Raw genomic sequence first — 19,615 nt, 5'->3', positions numbered from 1 at the left:
CCTTAGCTAAGTTTTAGCTCCAGTGGCAAGAATAAGATTTTAGGATTATTTTAAAAAATACTGTAGCTAGAAAAATAGAAAATTATATTTAAAAAAAGTCACCAAAAATGTCATTTCCTAATGACACATTCCTTTTAAGGTTATGTTCCAACAATGAGAAAATGACAGCTGTCTTTGTAGATCGCCATCTTTAGATATTGATGGCTGCAAATAATGTTCAAGATCATTATTTGTGGTCATTATCATCTAAAAAGGGCCTTCAAGATAAAGATTTAATCAGATCTAAAGACCCTATTACACGGGGTGACTGAGATGATCAAACAAGCACTGTCAGCGTTCTCTGCTCGCTGCCGGCATTACACGCCGGCAGCTTGCGGGTGAGTACAGGGGGGCCACGGGGAGCTGCGGGGGGGGGGGGGGGGGGGGGGGGCGCCTGGGTGATCGCTAGATTGTCCGGGCAGCCCATAGCCGATAGCAGCGGTCTGCTGCCACCACTCCTATTCCACAGAGCGACACCAGCAAATGGTTGCTACAGTATATTAGTGGTTTGTTTTTCAATATGTTTAAAGACAAACGACTGCAACAATCAGCCGACATTGTTCATCATTGCCTTTTATTACACAAGACAATTATTGGCTGTAACGGCCGATATCGGCCGAATATGGCCGATAATCGTTTTGTGTAATAGGGCCTTAACCTCATATCATTCTCCAGTCATCCGCAAGATCCGACTGTTTCACTCCATACAGTATGAGGCTGAGTTCACACAGCATGAAACACTGGTCGTTCTGTGACACGGCCGGGTTACAGAACAGCCGGTGTTAGTGAAGAACATTCCGGACGATACTGCAGTACTGGTCGGATGATCTTCTTTCTGTTGAATTTGCACCTGTGTCCGCCCGCATCCCAATTCAACATTGCACACAATGGAGCGTGCCACCGGAGCCTTATTCTCCATTGTGTGAGCTGATTGTGATGTTCTGTGCGGCCACTATTGAATACACTGCCAAGGAAATAAAGGTCTTTTTGTATTAAAATAACCCCCCCTCCCTCCCCACACACACACAAAGACCATGCCCTCTGTGCATCACCCTATATAGATGGCTCCCCTCTTTGTAGTCCCCCCAAAGTGGATGTCTCCCTGTATAGTCCCCCTATTGTAGCTGGCCCCCTGTTTAGGTCCCCTTATAGTAGATTGCCCCCTGTGTAGGTTCCCGGGGACTTGAGACCCTGACCCATCAAAACTTTTGACCTTAGTGGCAACAAGCGATCCTGAAATGGTTAGCAACTGTACCCCTGGGTATTTTATACTGTACAGTGAGTGATGTAGCATTACTGGTAGGTTGTGTTCACACATTTCAGATGTATCTTTCTGTCTTTTTTTCTTTTTGCTAAAATAATGGCCAAACTGTATCAGTTATTGTTGAAGTTTATTAACCAAGGCAAAACTGCCACATTATTGTGACAAAATCGCAAGATGTGAACATAGCGCACTGTGCTCGAAATCCCGCCTGCTATCTGTTTCAATGGGATGCCTTGTGCATAATCTGCACCTCTCCCCTCAAAGAATTGACACGTCACATAGTATATTATTTTTCGTTATACATTAACCATGCATATCCTGATCAATTTTTAGTTATGTGGTTATTAGGAATCCTGGCGTTCTGATACCCAGCTTTCCTAGGATTTTGTCATTTAAAGGAGCCACGTCCTGTCCCGTTTCTGATTCACACCTCAGTTCACTGAACTTTTCAGTGTTGACACAAGTTATACCTTTACCCTAGTGAAGTGTACCCACAGTGCTCACTGCCGGTGTCTGCTGGCTGCTGATGTGATCCCCCCCCCCCCCCCCCCTTCCTCCTTCGCTCCACTTTCTATCTTTTCAGCACAAATCTTTTATTGGTGCAATTAAATTATAAATACATTTTTTATCAAGAGAAACTCCTTCAAAGGAATCCATGGCTATTTCCTGCTCATAACTAAGATCAGCCCTACCGTGATCTCCAAGTATAGATCACGAGGGTCGTGCTGGGTTACTGCAGCTTAGCTTTTATTTAAATAAATTTTCGATCAGCTGCATTAACCCAGTGTGGCCACTAAACAATGTATGGCGCTGTATGCATCCTGTTCCGTTCTCTGGATATGTAGGTTTCAGCGTTGTGCCGGATATTGATAGCGTATAAGGTAAATGTATCCATAGACTACACCATAACCCTACAGAGGCCTAGGATTGTCATTTAGGCCTTGATATATGTTGTAGTCGGCTGTGCTGTTCTATAGTATACAGTAATAAATAACACCAGCACATAATACTTTGTTGTTGTTTTTAACTTGGGGCCCTATGTATCATGGATGGCAGTGAGTCTCTTGGACTTATAACTTATATGTTGCAGTGTGAATAGAGCCTTGCTTTACACTCCAGCTCTGCTTATTCAGATTAACAACTACCTGGAAATCCCTACCTGTAGTGCTAGGTCATATCACTGAAAACAAATCAATGTCACCATGGTTGTGGCAAATAGCAATATCAACTCTGCTACATCTCAAGAGTAGGTGACAATTTACAGTAGTCGGCTAAATACAGGTTATTCAACCTCAGGTCAGTGCCACTTCATATGTAATAAATGGACGTTTAGTGTCATAAAATCCTGAACAAATACTGGAAATTTACTGTTTTTAAATGAAATCAGCTATGTTTGGCTAATCCTGGACAACCCCTTTAATTCATTCTTTCTACTGCTGGATGTAAATATGGGGGGGATCATGGGGCCATTTGCAGATGCCTTAGCTCATTACATTGTCGCTACTGGATCTGTAAACGGTACTGGTACAGTTTAAACAAGGTACTGGTGACAGGCCCCATGGACACCTATTTGAAAGTATATAAAGCGGTCTACCACTTTAAGGAGAAAAACTCCACCCAAATGGCCACATAGAGTGAAACCTTTGTGAGAAGACTACACAAAGTTTTCATCAAAAGTTTGGGGCCAGGAAAATACATACAGTATAGTTACACAAAATCTGGTCTGAATGCGGCCGGTCTTTTAGAGAGGTTTCACTATCTTAGTAAAACTCAAGGGGTTTGCCAGGCAATCTGAAGATATTAAATGCAGTGGAAAGCCAGCAGGGCAGCCATATAAAATAACAGCTCCATACATAGTATAGTGGCCAAACTGTGCTACTGCTGCTTAGATCCCATTGAAGTGAATAGGGAACAGCTGCAGTAATCCACAATAGCCACTAAACATTGAATGGATCTGCATACTTCCTGCTCAGTTTACTGCTACTTCCTGCTCTAACAAACAGCTGATCAGTAGGCATGCCAGGTGTTGGCGCCTCACTAACTTCATATTGATTACCTATTCTGATGCTGCATTTACACGAAACGATAATTGGCCCGATCGTACGATTAACAATGTCGGAGTAACGATTTTTTTTTCATAACGATCAGCGTTTAGACGGTACGATATATCGTACGGAAAAATCGTTTTGCGATTGTGCTCCCACAGCCCGGCCCCCCGCTCATCCGCAGCCTGGCCCCACAGTCAACCGCAGCCCCCTGCGCCACCCCGATCGCCACCCCCACGGCCGCTCTGATCGCCACCCCCGCCGTCCTGATCGCCACCCCACCGCCGCCGCTCCTAACGTCAACTGATTGGCTGAAGAGTAGCAGTTTGAAATTCCCGGCTCCCTTCTTCAGCCAATCAATGCAAGGCAGCACTGATTGGCTAAAGAGGGGAGCCGGGAATTTCAAACGGCTACTCTTCAGCCAATCAGTGCTGAAGAGGAGCACTGATTGGCTGAAGAGCCGTTTCAGCCAATCAGTGCACTGAAGAGGGGAGCCGGAGATGTCCGAAGACCTGCTACATGGAGCAGGTAACGTATGTTCACGGCGGCGGTGGGGGTGGCGATCAGAGCGGCGGCGGGGGTGGCGATCGAGCCGGCGCAGGGGGCTGTGGATGAGCGGGGGGCCGGGCTGCAAGCGGGGGGCCGAGCGGCGGGCGGGGCTGCGGGCGGCGGGCTGCCGGACTATTGCGCGACAACTGTTTACAAATCGGCAAATTTTTTGCGAACGACGATTTGATAACACTTTGAAAGATCAAAATGAACGATTTCTCGTTCGTCGTTTGATCATTCGCTGCGTTTACACGTACGATTATCGTTCGAATTTGATCGCTATCGCGCAAATTCGCACGATAATCGTTACGTGTAAACGAACCATGAGAATAGGTCATGAATACATTTTGCCTGCAAATCCCCTTTAAGACCTAAAATTTTTAAATGGATATCAGCACTTTTGTGACAACAAAGTGACAACCAGATCTGCCACCACCAGTACCCTGAATGACACAGCTGCCACAAGCCATATCCATCTTTGTCTTTCCATACTTTGTCAGGAAAAAAAAAACTGTGACTCCACAGATGCTGATGCTGAAGCCTGGCATCTGATCGCTGCTTGATTTACACCTACATAGTACTACCAAGTCATAAACCAGATTCCAGCTCCTTCTATTAGTTTTTCTAGTAATGTTGACTATAATGTTTACTATAACATATAATATAGTTGTAAATTATTTTTCTGTGGTCACATGTGCTGTCAGTGGCTCCCAGATCCCGTGGCAAGTGAATGTTATTTTCACGTATATATGCAATCACAGATACACCTGCAAACCGTCAGTGTAGGTCCGCAGCTTACACTATAAGAGAATTAGATCGCTGATCTCAGGGAGACCAGCTAAACTGTGGCACTGAATAGTAGAGTCTTTGGCACTGTCTAGGGGAGTTTGTGGCACTGCATAGGGCACTGGCTCTAAATAATGGAATCTCTTGGACTGTATGGTGAGATTTAATGTACTGTATAGAGGACTTTCGGGCACTCTATGGTTGAATTTCTGATGCTATATAAGGGAGTCTCTGAAACGCTATGATTGAATCTCTGACACTGTAAGGTGGAATCTCTGGCACTATATAATGCAATCTCTGGCACTGTATAGGGGAGTTCTTGGCAATATATAATGGAGTCTCTGGCACTGTATAGGAGAACTCTTTGGCACTGAATAAAAGAGTCTCTGGCCCTGTGTAATGGAATTTCTAGCAGTGTATAATAAGGGTCCTTGGGACTGTATAAGGATATTTCTGGCACTGTATAGGAGAGTCTGTGGCAGTGCTTAATAGAGTCTCTGGCATAGTAGGGTGGAGTTTGTGGTGCTGTATAGGGTCTGTCTCACTGTATAGTGCAGGGGTGAGCAATTAATTTTTACCATAGGGCCACATGAGAAATTGAAATGGTTTTTGAGGGCCAGACTAATAAACTTTACTCAGTTGTGGTGGGGACAGTGGTATGTGGGGATGCCAGTGAGGTAGGTGTGTGTGTGTCGATGAGGGGTGGGTGGTAGAGCAGACTTCTCCTTCAACTTCCTTCCCTTTTGCCTACCTATAGGGTCCCCGACAGTAATAATTCTGCTGTTTGGTGTCATGCGCATTAAAGTGAGTAGGATCCCCCATATAGTAAAAATATTCCCTTCTGTGCCCCTCCATAAAATACTAATATCCCCTGCTGTGCTTACCCATATAGTAATAATGTCCCCTGCTGTGTCCCCCACCAACATAGTAATAATGCCTCCTACTGTGCACCCTCACAAACTGATAATGCTCCTGCTGTGAATCTCTGGCACTGTGTTGGGTAGTCTCTGACACTGTATCGGGAAATCTATGGCACTGTATAGGGAAGTCTGTGGCACTGTATAGGGAAGTCTGTAGCACTGTAGAGGAAAGCCTCTGTCAGTGTATGGGGAAATCTTTGGCACTGTATAGGGCAGTCTGTGGCATGGTATAGGGGAGCCTCATGCACAGTATAGGGTAGTCTCTGGCTTGATACTGGTAGGGGAATTTTTGGCCAGTAGAGAAGATTGTCGGTAGAAATAATAGCGGACTCTCTAGCACTATATGGGTGCACAGATAATTATGTTGTGTCCCTCCTAAAGGCCCTATTACACGGAACAATTATCGGCCCATATCGGCTATTACAGCCAATAATCGTCCTGTGTAATAGAAGGCAACGATACGCTGACATGAAGAATGTCGGATGATCGTTGCTGTCGTTTGTCTTTCAACATGTTGACAGACAAACTACTGTCATAGCAGCGATCTTCTGCTGTCGCTCCATGGAACAGGAGCGGCATCAGCAGACCGCCACTATCCTCTATGGGCTGACCAGACAATCTAGCGATCACCCAGGCAGCTCCCCAGACCTCACCTGCACTTTCCCAATGAGCAGGGAACGAGGAGCAAACGTGCACTGACAGTGCTTCTTTGCTCCTCTATGTAGTCCCGTGTAATAGGGGCTTAAAGGGGTTATCCAGCGCTACAAAAACATGGCCACTTTCCCCCTACTGTTGTCTCTAGTTTGGGTGGGGTTTTGAAACTCAGTTCCATTGAAGTAAATGGAGCTTAACTGCAAACCACACCTGAACTGGAGACAACAGTAGGGGGAAAAGTGACCATGTTTTTGTAGTGCTGGATAACCCCTTTAAGGCACTGCAGATTTTCACAGCTACAACATTCAGTGCCCTACAGATTTACTCAGGAATGTTTTTTGTTTTTTTTTTGGACAATCTAGCAAACACAAAATCACCAAACCTTATGTTATTTTATTATTAATTTGTCTAAAAAGTTCAGAAAGATATGTTGGCTCTATATAAACTACATAGAATGAGTAAGTGCCTCCTCCACTTTACAGAGTAGTTGCAAGGAATCAGACAAGTCTTGTGAGCAATGGTGGGCCAATGTCTGTTTATTGAATTCCATTTGGCACCAGGTTTAGGATCTTGTGCCGTTGTTTCAAGAAATCATGGCAGCCTTGGTGCTCACAATAGCCCACATTTACTAAAACTGTCTAAGCGTAAACTTAGACTAGACAATCTTTAAATGTACCAGATTTATCAAAATGTTTGATAAATCTTTAGCACTTAAAGACTGTCTAGGTTTTTGGTGCAAAGTTTACGCCATCTATTACCAGGCTTCAAGTCCGACAGAATTTTCAGCCAGATTCAGGTGCATTTTTTAGTGTAAAATAGACCCGCCCCATTTTTGCACAAACCCCACCCCTTTTTTCGTACCAGCCAGAAAAGTGTCTGAAAGTGGTGGGAAACTCTTTAAAATGCATAGTAAATGTAGAGAAAAACCCCTGTGCACCCTTTTTCAGCCATAATTCTGGCGGAGACACATTAGTAAATCTGGGACAATGTCTTTTAGAGTATTTGTGCATTCAGTGTCCATGTTTGGCTGTATATCTGTGAACCTTTCTGTGTATGTAATGGTATGTGTTATCTCTGTGTACCTGCAGATATCAGCTGTGTATCACTGTGTGTTTACTCCCGTCTAAAGACTCAAAGTAATCTAATGGAGAGTCCTTGTGCTTCGTTGTGTCTTATACATAGCAAAATAATTGTAGCAAAATAATTGTCATCCTGAATAAAGCAATACACTGTTTGAAGATTGGTAACTGCTGCTTGTTAATTTCCTTACATGCTGGCTTGTGCAATATAACTACTTATAATACTGCCCCCTATGTACAAGAATATAACTTCTTTAATACTGCCTCCTATGTACAAGAATATGACTACTATAATACTGCCTCCTATGTACAAGAATATAACTACTATAATACTGCTCCTATGTACAAGAATATAACTACTATAATACTGCCTCCTATGTACAAGAATATAACTACTATAATACTGCTCCTATGTACAAGAATATAACTACTATAATACTGCCTCCTATGTACAAGAATATAACTACTATAATACTGCTCCTATGTACAAGAATATAACTACTACAATACTGCCTCCTATGTACAAGAATATAACTACTATAATACTGCCTCCTATGTACAAGAATATAACTACTATAATACTGCTCCTATGTACAAGAATATAACTACTACAATACTGCCTCCTATGTACAAGAATATAACTACTATAATACTGCTCCTATGTACAAGAATATAACTACTATAATACTGCCTCCTATGTACAAGAATATAACTACTATAATACTGCTCCTATGTACAAGAATATAACTACTACAATACTGCCTCCTATGTACAAGAATATAACTACTATAATACTGCTCCTATGTACAAGAATATAACTACTATAATACTGTTCCTATGTTCAAGAATATAAGTACTATAATACTGCCCCCTATGTACAAGAATATAACTACAATAATACTGCCTCCTATGTACAAGAATATAACTACTATAATACTGCCTCCTATGTACAAGAATATAACTACTATAATACTGCTCCCTGTGTACAAGAATATAACTACAATAATACTGCCTCCTATGTACAAGAATATAACTACTATAATACTGCCTCCTATGTACAAGAATATAACTACTATAATACTGCCTCCTATGTACAAGAATATAACTACTATAATACTGCTCCCTGTGTACAAGAATATAACTACTATAATACTGCTCCTATATACAAGAATATAACTATTATAATACTGCTCCTATGTACAAGAATATAACTACTATAATACTGTTCCTATGTGCAAGAATTTAACTGCTATAATACTGCTCCTATATACAAGAATATAACTACGGTACTATAATACTGTCCTTTATGTGCAATAATATAACTATTATGATACTATGCATAGTCTTATGAATTACAACCTGATAGTATAGAAAACAATAAACTTTACTGGGCTCCCACAATGTCTTGTACACGTGCAGCAGTCACTGAGCGTGTCAATTAAATCCTTAGCAAGTTCTGTATCTCTGGAGGGGGCGGGGGAGTGCGGGCATCCAGAGGTGGGTTGCTTAAAAATTAACTCCACAACTCCACCCTAAGAAAGCTATAGGCTTTTTTTTGCTTATGTGCTCATCTATCAGAGTTACCTGGACTGCTGAGGTGACGGGCTGGAGTCAATGTAGCCGAGGTTGTGGGGCTAATAACCTCAGAGGGTCCATTTGCTGGAAGCTAGCCGCTGTTTGCTGATGATAATGAGACTTTCTAAAGCCCTGATAGATATGGATATGGCTGACTACACTGAGGCTTTGGACCCGGCTTACACCACATTGGAATTTGAGAACATGCAAGTTCTGGCCATAGGGACCGGTAAGAGACTCTTTGTACCTGTATGTCTATAGGTAATAATGAGTTCCGCAGTGCCATCTCAATGTAGTACTTTTTTGGTTTCTCTGTAGAGATGGTCACAATGAATACTTCTGTGGTAGAGAATGGGAGTTGGAAATTTGGTGGATAGCTGGGACAACCAGCCATTCAGTTGACAATTATGAGTTCGGTGTCCACAATAATAGTCATGTGCACCTCAACCGATCATACATAGAGTGGGGAGGGAACGTAAGGGTCCTGCAGTAGACTGAATGGTAAAAACCCCAGGATCTGACAGGCCAAAGGACAACCCTGTAAATTTCACTGAGATCATTAGTGAAATTTTGGTGCCTATAAGATCTGTTTTGTTCTGACAAAGAGGACCAAGTGGGTCCCCGTCCCATACAATTCTACTTTCATAGATGTCAAGTATTGACGTAGGTTTATTATATATATATTGACAGTCCCTCCAGACAGCAAGATCTTAAAGAAAATCTTCTATTGTCTTATTGTCTTCTATTCTATTGTCTATGTTGTCTAGACAGATTGGGGTCAAGTAGATGTCAGAATATAGAAAATTTGCTGAAATAATTTTATACAAAATTATATAAACTATAAGAATTTTTAAGAAGTTTTGTTCTGGAAATGCTGGTCGGCGACCAATATGGTTGTCATTCCATCAGTAGCTTTCCAAGACCCCTGAGTGGTAAATCTTGGGCCCCTATATACTCCCTGCTATTTTTCTGTATAACTGCGCAAAATTGGATATCAGACCTCTAGGATTAGGGTTTGCCGTCGAAGAACCACAACTGGAGGGTCCTATATGAAATAAGTGAATGTAAACAATTGACACTCCTGAGGAGGAATTTAGCAGATGCCTAATATAAAAGTAATACTTATTTTATGAATGGGATCTTCTCTTATTGTCTATTTATTGTCAAGTCCAGTCACTCCACTTTTAACAATTCACACCTGCTGTCAACCTTGTTCCCAAGACTCAAGTATAATGAAGAAAGTTTTTCTGCTTGAGCGTTTCATGGCTTCCCTATCTATCTATAAGTGACAGGTTAGGAAGGAGGGAAATGACATCCTGAGCAGTAGTTTTCTCATCTCTTCATGCAAACTAATGGAGATGAACTCTCAGGAAGAAGAAGCAAGATAGAGCGAGGAAAGCCGTAGTTGTTTATGGTGTCCGGCCTATGACAGGTTTATGGGTTAACGTGAGAGGCTGGGTCAGCCATGTTGAATGACTGGTATCTGTGTCAACAATATTTTTGAGGTCTTGCCACACATTAACGCAGAAGGTTAGGGTGAATAGGGTTTGATGGAACCAATGAAGGCCAAAATCACAGCAACACCTTCTTAAATCAGAAGGTGTTACATGCTATTGTTCACATTCAGTACAGACCCAAGAAACAAGAGGTTAATCCCTATTTAAGATCGAGGGCAAAGATACCCCCAACTATTTTTGTACAGTGCTGGGACCCTGAGTGATTATTTCTCTATTGGGGAATCTGGCAACACGCACAGTGCCCCCGCAGTGAGTATGGAGAATTACACAACTTCTGTTGATAAGTATAGACTGGATAGCTCCTCTAGAGCAGTGTTTCTCAACCTGTGGTACACATGCCACAGGGGGTACGCAGGGAAAAAAATTAACTTTGGGTGCCGGGACACTGCTATCACTCAGCAATGTCCCGACACCTGTCACTGCCACAGCTCTCTCCTGCTTTCCCCCAGCAGCAGCTCAGCAGCTTTCTGTGGGGGAAAGAGCTTGGAGCTGCTGCGGGGAAAAGGAGAGAGTCAGGAGGAGCAGAGGACCAGCAGCATCTGCGGCACGCTGTCCCCCTGCGGCTGCCGGATCCGGGTGCGGTGGCATCCCGGTCGGCAGCAAGATAGTGAGGGGGTGACAGCATCGGGGACGGAGATACAATCGGGGCAGGAGAATCCTATTGCCACATGAGAGCGGTCCGGCCTGCTGTCACAGAACTGGGACGGCGATGAGTCGTGGTGCACGGGGTTACCCCGCCCCGGGCTCTAACAGGAGTGGAATGTGACCTGGAGATGGGGCAGCCCCGGCGTCCAGGGCCACCAGGTAGAAACAGCAGCGGCGGCCGGTGGGCGCGGGGGCTGCCCCATCTTCCGGTCCACATCCCACTCCTGTAAGAGCCCGGGGCGGGGTAACCCCGCGGTTCTCTAACAGCTGGCAGGACCGCTCTCATGTCGCAAAAGGATTCTCCTGCCCCGATTGTATCCCTGATGCTAAATCCCCTCCCATCACATCCTCTGTCCCTCCCATCACCTCCTCTGTCCCCCATCACCTCCTCTGTCCCCCCCCATCAGCTCCTCTGTGCCCCCTCACCTCCTCTGTGCCCCATCACCTCCTCTGTCACCCCATCACCTCCTCTGTCACCACTATTACCTCCTCTCAGCCCCCATCACCTCCTCTGTGCCTCCACCACCTCCTCTCTCATCCCCATCACCTCCTCTCACCCCCCATCACCCCCTCTCTCCCCCTTCACCTCCTCTTTCTATCTCCCCCTTCACCTCCTCTCTCTTCCTCTTCCCCCTTCACCTCCTCTCTCTTCCTCTCCCCTCTTTACCTCCTCTCTCTTCCTCTCCCTCTTCACCTCCTCTTCCCCCCTTCACCTCCTCTATCCCCCTCAGACCTTACTCTCCCCTTGATCTCCTTGTGGCTCAGAGGCTGGAGAAGAGAGGAAGACCCTCTCCATGCCCGGATTAGGTGAGTATGATTTTTGTGTGTGTGTGTGTTGGGGCAGTAGGGGGAGGGAGTGGAATGGTGGGCATTACTATGGGGGCAGGGGGCATTATTACTATATGGGGGGTCATAGAAGGGGATATTATTATCTGGCTACATGGGGGAGGTATCTGACTACATGGGAGGTATCTGACTACATGGGGAGGAGGTATCTGGCTACATGGGGGAGGTATCTGACTACATGGGGAGAAGTATCTGACTACATAGGGGGAGGTATCTGACTACATAGGGGGAGGTATCTGACTACATAGCGGGAGGTATCTGACTACATGGGGGAGGTATCTGACTACATGGGGAGAGGTATCTGACTACATGGGGAAAGGTATCTGATTACATGGGGGAGGTATCTGACTACATGGGGGAGGTATCTGACTACATGGGGAGAAGTATCTGACTACATGGGGAGAGGTATCTGACTACATGGGGAGAGGTATCTGACTACATGGGGGAGGTATCTGACAACATGAGGGGGAGGTATCTGACTACATGGTGGAGGTATCTGACTACATGGGGGAGGTATCTGACTACATAGTGGAGGTATCTGGCTACATAGAAGGAGGCCTCTTGACTACATGGTGGAGGTATCTGACTACATGGAAGAGGTATCTGACTACATGGGGGAGGTATCTGACTACATAGGAGGTATCTAGCTACATAGAAGGAGGCCTCTTGACTACATGGTGGAGGTATCTGGCTACATAGAAGGAGGCCTCTTGACTACATGGGGGAGATATCTGGCTACATAGAAGGAGGCCTCTTGACTACATGGGGGAGGTATCTGGCTACATAGAAGGAGGCCTCTTGACTACATGGGGGAGGTATCTGGCTACATAGAAGGAGGCCTCTTGACTACATGGGGGAGGTATCTGGCTACATAGAAGGAGGCTTCTTGACTACATGGGGGGAGGTATCTGGCTGCAGGGGGCATATCCAGCTCTGTGGGATATATCCCACCTGCTTCTCTGGTACCCGGTTTACTGACGGCCTGCTCACCCAATCAGTGCACTGTCCCACCGTAACCACTGATTGGCTGAGCAGGTAATCAGTGAGCCAGGAGCTAGAGAAGCAGGTGGAAGTACAGGCATATAGGCATGATCTGTTAAGGGCCGGCAGCTAATAAGGTAAATAGGCAGTGGCTACATTCTCGCAGCAGAATGAAAATCCTCTGTGAGAATGCAGAGCCATAGGCCATAACAGTACAGACTATTGCAGTGTATTTCGCTGCGAAACTTACGCGTGCATCTACCCTGAGGCAATGTTATTAATGGATGGCATCCTTGGGGGTACTCGGCTGGAGCATCTCGTCGCATGGGGGTACTTGGCTTGAAAAGGTTGAGAAACACTGCTCTAGAGTAAGGGATGTTTCTGGGTAATAGATGAAGGTCCTCAAAGGGTGTACTACCTCTGTCAGCTGAGAAAAAATATATTTTATATTGTATCAGTAAGGATCCTTACAACTGAGGTGCCCTTCCCCGTTACAGTCTGACCCTCACCGATGAGAAAAGTAGGGCACTTCTAACTGATAATCGATAAATAATTGGTTACAAGGTTGCATCAGTCCCAGATGGATAGTAAGCGACATGGGTATATAGCTCCAACTAGAGAAATACAGACATTGAGTGAGCTTTCTCCTAGAGTTTAATGGAAACACCACAGATGGTTGTTCACTGTGGTCAACAAAACATATCAAATAAAGTTCATTGATAAAGTAGAACATTATATCATCTGTTATACCACCAGTTGAGGATTTGGTCTTCTATAGCTTTAAATGCTATGTTTGCTGTGTTTAGTCAAAAGTGAAGAAATAACATAGATAATCTTGTAAAAATGGCACCTGGGGTGGGATATGAGGCAGCAAGTGACCAATAAGGTCTTGAATTGATGTGTTGGTATAAGTCCTGGTGACTATGATAGAAGGAAGTCACACAGAACCACCAAATGTGTCTACAAATGGGCATTAGAACTGGACCATGGAGCAATGGAAGAAGGCTCCTGGTTTGATGGATCACATTCTCCAAAAATGTGGATGGCCAGGTGCGTCTGTGTTACTTACTTGAACAGACAGCACCAGGATGCACTAAGGGAAAATGACAAGATGGCGGGGGCAGTGTGATGGGCAATGTTCTGCTGGAAACCTTGTGAGCTGGCATCATGTGGATGTTACTGTGACACGTACCACCTACCAAACCATTGTACACACCGAGCCCCCCTTTCATGGCTGCGGGAAATTGTAATTGCATTGGGGGCCACGCTGCAGACATTATTCAGAAAGGAGGAACATGACAGACAGATCAAGATAGTGACTCGGCCTCCAGATTCCCCAGATCTCAATCCAACTGATCAGCTGTAGGATCCATGGAGGCCGCACCTCACACCTTGCAGGATCTGCTGCTGACATCTTGGTGCTGATATCACAGGACTCCTTCTTATAGAATCTGGGTCAAAGTTGTTTTGGTGGCAGTAAGGGAAGCTACACAGTGTAAGGCTGGTGGTATTCATGTCATGGCGAAGGTATATAAAACATGGAAATCCTGTGTTAGCTGCAGAACCTGAGGCCTTTTGTACAGCCATGTACCCATACAGATGGCAGAATGTGCAGTCAACCATGGGGTTGGTGCAGTCCTATAGATAGGACTCAATGTACGAGGGTCCTGGTGCTTATATTGCATTGGGCCCAGGGACATGATGCTAGGCCTTTGTGTATGTGGTACTATACAGGTGGAGTATGCTGGCATATCAATATGGCCACTTGGCACACATTTTAGGTTGTTTTTATCGCCTTACAAGGTGCGGCTGTGGCAACTTAAAGCAAAATAAAGACTGGAGGAAATACATGATTTTTTCCATTAACACTTGTAACACTGGGGCTGATAGATTAAAAATAATCAATCAATCATAAACATAGTTTTTACATTTACCATCCATCCTGGGTCTGTCTCCGTTTGAATTTCCCGCTGTTTGCAGGTCCCTGAACCTCCAGTTTATGTCTTCATTTTTCTTCACTTCCTGGTTTGGGCTTTCCCATGATGCAATTTGTCTCCTGTGATGTCTAACTGACTCTATAAAACTGCTCGATGGCTTACAGCTTGCTCAGCCAATCAGAGCTGAGCAACCTGAGTCATCTGACAAAGGGAGGCTGGCCTAACAGGGCTTAGACCAGTTTCCCTCTCGATGATGTCATTGTCACAAAATGGCTGCCACAGAAAAGCCTGGGGTCGCCAATCGCGGCTGAGCACAGTTATGACGCGGTGGAGGGGGGACGGCGGCAGCGATTTGGCCGTGCCTCCAAAGATGACGTTTGGCACAAGATGGCATACGGCCTCGACACGGATCAGGTAATGTATAATGCACCACACACTTCCGGGTACACGGGTCGGGGGTGGTGGGACATGGGGAAGGGGGCGATTCACAGACAAAACATACATTACAAAGTTGTATAACTTTGTAATGTGTGTTATTCTGTGAATAATTTTTTAGCGCCGCACTACCCCTTTAAGTTTCCTTTCACACAGAACAAAGGATTTCTTCTGAAATTATTAGCCTTTAAAAAGTTCTACAGATTCAGAGTTCCTTGCTAGGTGTATTGCATTATCTACTACAGTATGTCTGCCTATTTCACAACAAGTCCTAGTAATTTACAGAAAAGTTGAATTAAGTTGGTTTGCAATTAAGCTCCATTCACTTCAAAGGAACTGAATTACAAAACGTCACCCAAACTGGAGACAAGAGTGGGTCTGTCTCTGAAACAAAGTGGCCATGTGTTTGTAGCGCTGGATAACCCCTTTAAATTGTCCGATCGGAGGCTACAAGTGCAGTTCAGCACCATAGTTGGCCGCGCATTCCCATTATACGTTAGGGCTATGTTCACACACTGTGTGTGGCCGGCTAGGGATCCCGGCCGGAGTGTATACTATGTGTATAAACTCCGGCCAGGATTTCTTTAGAAGGCAGCACTACGTAAGTTCCGTGGGAATTTCCACGGAACTTACGTGAACATAGCCTAACAGTGTGGGACTGGGGCCGGGGAGAAAGATTACATACACCTTCCTCCTCAGTGTCCCGGGTGCTATAGGGGTCTCTCAGCAGGTTAGATTTGTCTAACCTGCTTATAGTTCCCCTTTAAAAGGGCATAACTTACCACCTACACAGGATAGTGCTTGGCTATTGAACAAGCCCAATTTTTGATTCATTCACTTGGGGTTACTTGAGATACCTTAATAATCATGAATTTGTCCATATCCCATGCTTATGTTTATGGGGGAGTTAAGGTGTGTAGCTGAGGTATATGCATGACCAGCTTTAGTGGTTGTCCTGCTTTAGGAACCCTCAGCTGTAATTTACAGATGAATTGTACAAGCCATGCAGTTCCCCTACAGTGCCACCTCAGGTGAAATTAAGTATTGCATATTTTCCATTAAAATCAACGGGTTGTCTATTTCCCAGGTCCTTCAGAGAGTGACAACCATCAGGATAACAAGTACTGAAGATACTATGTTACCTGTTTATAAAGAATTACAACTGGTATCTTGTTAAAGATAGGACAAGGTTAGGGTTATCTCTAAGATGTCCACTCAACATAAGTAAACCACTTAACTTAAGAATGTCTACAACCCCCTTTAGATATATACTGAAGCTATGAGCAAACATAGGCTATCTGTAAGAGAACAACACCCTGGTAGCCATTTTCAGTATAGGACTAGTCTAAAAATAAAAAAAATAATAATAGTATAATAATGTAATCACATTGTTACACTGATTTTTATGTGGGTGGTGGCCTTATATTATGTTACCCCTTTTACAAGAACAGGAAAGTCACATGAGATAGATCCTTGAGCAATTCCGTATTTTGCAACATGGAAACTATTGTCCCTGACTAAGACACCCACGTGTATACAATAAAATAAAAGGAAACATATCTTCCTTATCTCTGTCTTACCTACAAAAACAAAGCCAATCCTGTGTATTAAATTCGATAGGGTATAGTCATTTTTACTCAAAAGAGAACTAATGCCCCCCCCCCATATATCATAGGCACATGTCAGCCAAACCCAACCATTAACTCTAACTCTCGGGCAGCTGTAGGCCAAATATTCATTTGGCCTTCAGCTAAGGAAAGTTTTTGGCCACCTTAGTAGTGGTTCCTGCCAAGGTTCCTCCAACAGGATGTATCTGATCGTAAGTGAAAAGTGGACACAAAAAGAGCTTCGATCTATTTCCACATGCACGTAAGACCTTGGCAAAGAATATACAAAGGGATATACCAACATGGTTTATCTGCTTTCCCACCAAATGTGTCCAACCCAACAATTGGCAGCTCTTCCTCATGCACCTTAACGATTGGTGTATCTTCTAAATGAAGGATCTACTAACATGGTATCCAAGAGTGTCTAGGTTCCTTGCCCATGCACAATAGACCATTAGTGGATCCTGTCAAAAAGAAGGGATCCACCAACATGGTCTACAGTATTTAATTGCTTAATTGGCATCTAAAAGAGTGTAAATGAGTCTTGCCCATACACATTAGATCATTTGTTGGTCAAAGAAGGAGGGGCCCACCAATGTGGTTTATCTGATACATTGGTGGATGCTCTGAAAGAGAGAATGGTTTCTAAAAGAGGTGAAAGTTTCCTATGGTGGGTCATACAATGCCAGTGCTTATGCTGCCATCATTGATAAGCCTTACCCCGCAGGCTATTATTTTCAGTCAGATGGCATGGACTGGTATCTGCACGTTGTGTTTGCCCATTGTCTTTCCATACCGTTTCTTCGCCTTGGTTAATTTTTACATGTAATCTGCATGATATGTGATTGTTCTGCAGGGTGTTGCATAGTGAAAGTTGATGACAGCTTACGGCTGCACTGATTTAGGGTGCGGCCTGTTATTTTTTTTCTTTTCTTTCTGGAGTTTGTTGATTCGTGGGTAATAAAATTGCGGCATTTATAGAACTGTTACAAAGGTTCTCAAACATGAAATTGTCTGCATTTTTTCAAAACAATATAGAAGAGTACATTTTAGAAGCCTCATAATGGGGCCCCTAGTTGGTACATGTGCTGGGTCTTGAGGGTCTAGTGCGTGTTCATGTCTCATACCTTGTAGCTGCACATGGGGTAGAAGCATGGACTAATCTGAGTTAGGGGCCACCATCTTCCTCTTGTCCCATTGCAACTGTTGGCTCCTCCTCTATGGTTGCACTATTTTTGTGCAATAGTTCCCATTCAAGCAAACCTGAGTGGTTCTCTGGTTTAGAAGACCCTATGGACTCCATGCTTTTGAGTCTTAGTAAATACACTTATACATGTGGGAAATCACTCAAACTTATTCACTAGTTGACTAGGTTCAAGCCATTAGAGTCAATGCAGCTGGTGCTTGTCCAAGCACATATATGTTTGGCATCCTAGTTTTATAACATATTTATGACAGAGAGCAGAATAGTGGCGTGAACCTCTTTTTAGTCTGGAGGATCCAATACCCAGCATGCTCCACAGGGACAGCCCATTGATTTTAATGGTAATCGTGTGATACTCAAAATCACCTGTGGAGGTGCTGCAGAGCAGTTAAACAATTCCGCCTCCTCCAAAGATTTCAGTTGATCACTGGATATACAACAGGACACTTTCTGACCAGCTTTCTGGCACAATGATGGCCTCCACAAAAACAAGGATCTGTAATATTACTTAGATTCCCTAGAAGTGTTGACCCATATGTGACCATATATTTCATGATGAGTAATAAGGATGTATGTGACTATTAACCAAGGTAACTCTTTATGTGCCTTCAGATACTTCACCCTCAGAAGTGACCAATCTCAATGCTGGAAACAGTATCGGTGTTAACTCCTTGTGTGCAATTTGTGGTGACCGAGCAACAGGAAAACATTACGGGGCTTCCAGCTGCGATGGATGCAAAGGGTTCTTCAGAAGAAGCGTCAGAAAGAACCACATGTACTCATGCAGGTAGGGTTGAGCAATTTACTCAACCACAATGGGTTAATCAATAAGTAGGTGAGGCACTGAGATGCTCTTGTAAATTCATTAGGGTTTTCTAATAAATCGATCAATGGGACACTCCAGTCTGTGCTGGAGCTTACCTTTAAGTGATTTTTCCGACAATAGAATTTTATTATGTGTCACTCAGAAATGAGGTGGAGTTATGGACACCTCTGACTGTTCTCACATTCCTGTAAACTGAAGAGTAACATGCGTGGGAAACATGGTGTAACCTGTTGGATCCTACTGCTGTGATTTTTGTAGCTAATATGAAACAAACTCAAGAGGGATCTTATGATAATTTATAGATACATCCTAGAAGGTGGAGGAGCCAATGGGTCTGGACCTTCACTACTTTCCAAAAAACTGGCCCTACACATAGGATAGCTGTAAGACATCCATGGCCACCATACACATGAAATCTTCTGAGTGCAGGGGATAAACTACTGACGGACAGTCTCATGAGAGAAGAAAAGTCATGCCCCATGGACTTTAGATGGTTATCCAGTCCCCTCTTAACAGGGACCTTTAAAGTAGACTCTACTTCGATATGTAACAACTCCACCTTCATCTTCTCATTTCAGGTTTAATAGACAATGTGTGGTCGATAAGGACAAGAGGAACCAGTGTCGATACTGCAGGTTAAAGAAGTGTTTCCGGGCTGGCATGAAGAAAGAAGGTGAGGGATACTTTTTGCTAAGCCTTCTCCAAT

The 19,615-nt window shown here is 44.1% G+C and overlaps 2 protein-coding genes across 7 annotated transcripts in view; both read left to right on the top strand.

Annotated features, from left to right (window-relative positions):
- The window catches only part of PKIG (cAMP-dependent protein kinase inhibitor gamma), a 389,802-nt gene that overhangs the window by 221,931 nt on the left and 148,256 nt on the right, over positions 1-19,615 (top strand). The window lies entirely within an intron of this gene.
- Positions 1-19,615, top strand: part of HNF4A (hepatocyte nuclear factor 4 alpha) — an 83,479-nt gene that overhangs the window by 51,590 nt on the left and 12,274 nt on the right. For 2 of the 5 annotated variants that reach the window (XM_069953620.1, XM_069953616.1), the window contains exons 1-3: positions 8,896-9,140; positions 18,696-18,870; positions 19,488-19,582. In XM_069953620.1, coding sequence (XP_069809721.1) covers positions 9,020-9,140; positions 18,696-18,870; positions 19,488-19,582 — 391 coding nt within the window. In that variant the 5' untranslated portion in view covers positions 8,896-9,019. Of the gene's footprint in view, positions 1-8,895; positions 9,141-11,728; positions 11,881-18,695; positions 18,871-19,487; positions 19,583-19,615 lie in introns of those variants that run through there. The other 3 variants (XM_069953617.1, XM_069953618.1, XM_069953619.1) reach the window with 2 other exon arrangements.

The sequence above is a fragment of the Dendropsophus ebraccatus genome, chromosome 14 (assembly GCF_027789765.1).
Source record: "Dendropsophus ebraccatus isolate aDenEbr1 chromosome 14, aDenEbr1.pat, whole genome shotgun sequence".
Lineage (NCBI taxonomy): Eukaryota > Metazoa > Chordata > Amphibia > Anura > Hylidae > Dendropsophus > Dendropsophus ebraccatus.
The sequence above is the reverse complement of the archived record's forward strand: the minus strand, read 5'-3'. Positions and strand labels throughout refer to the sequence as shown.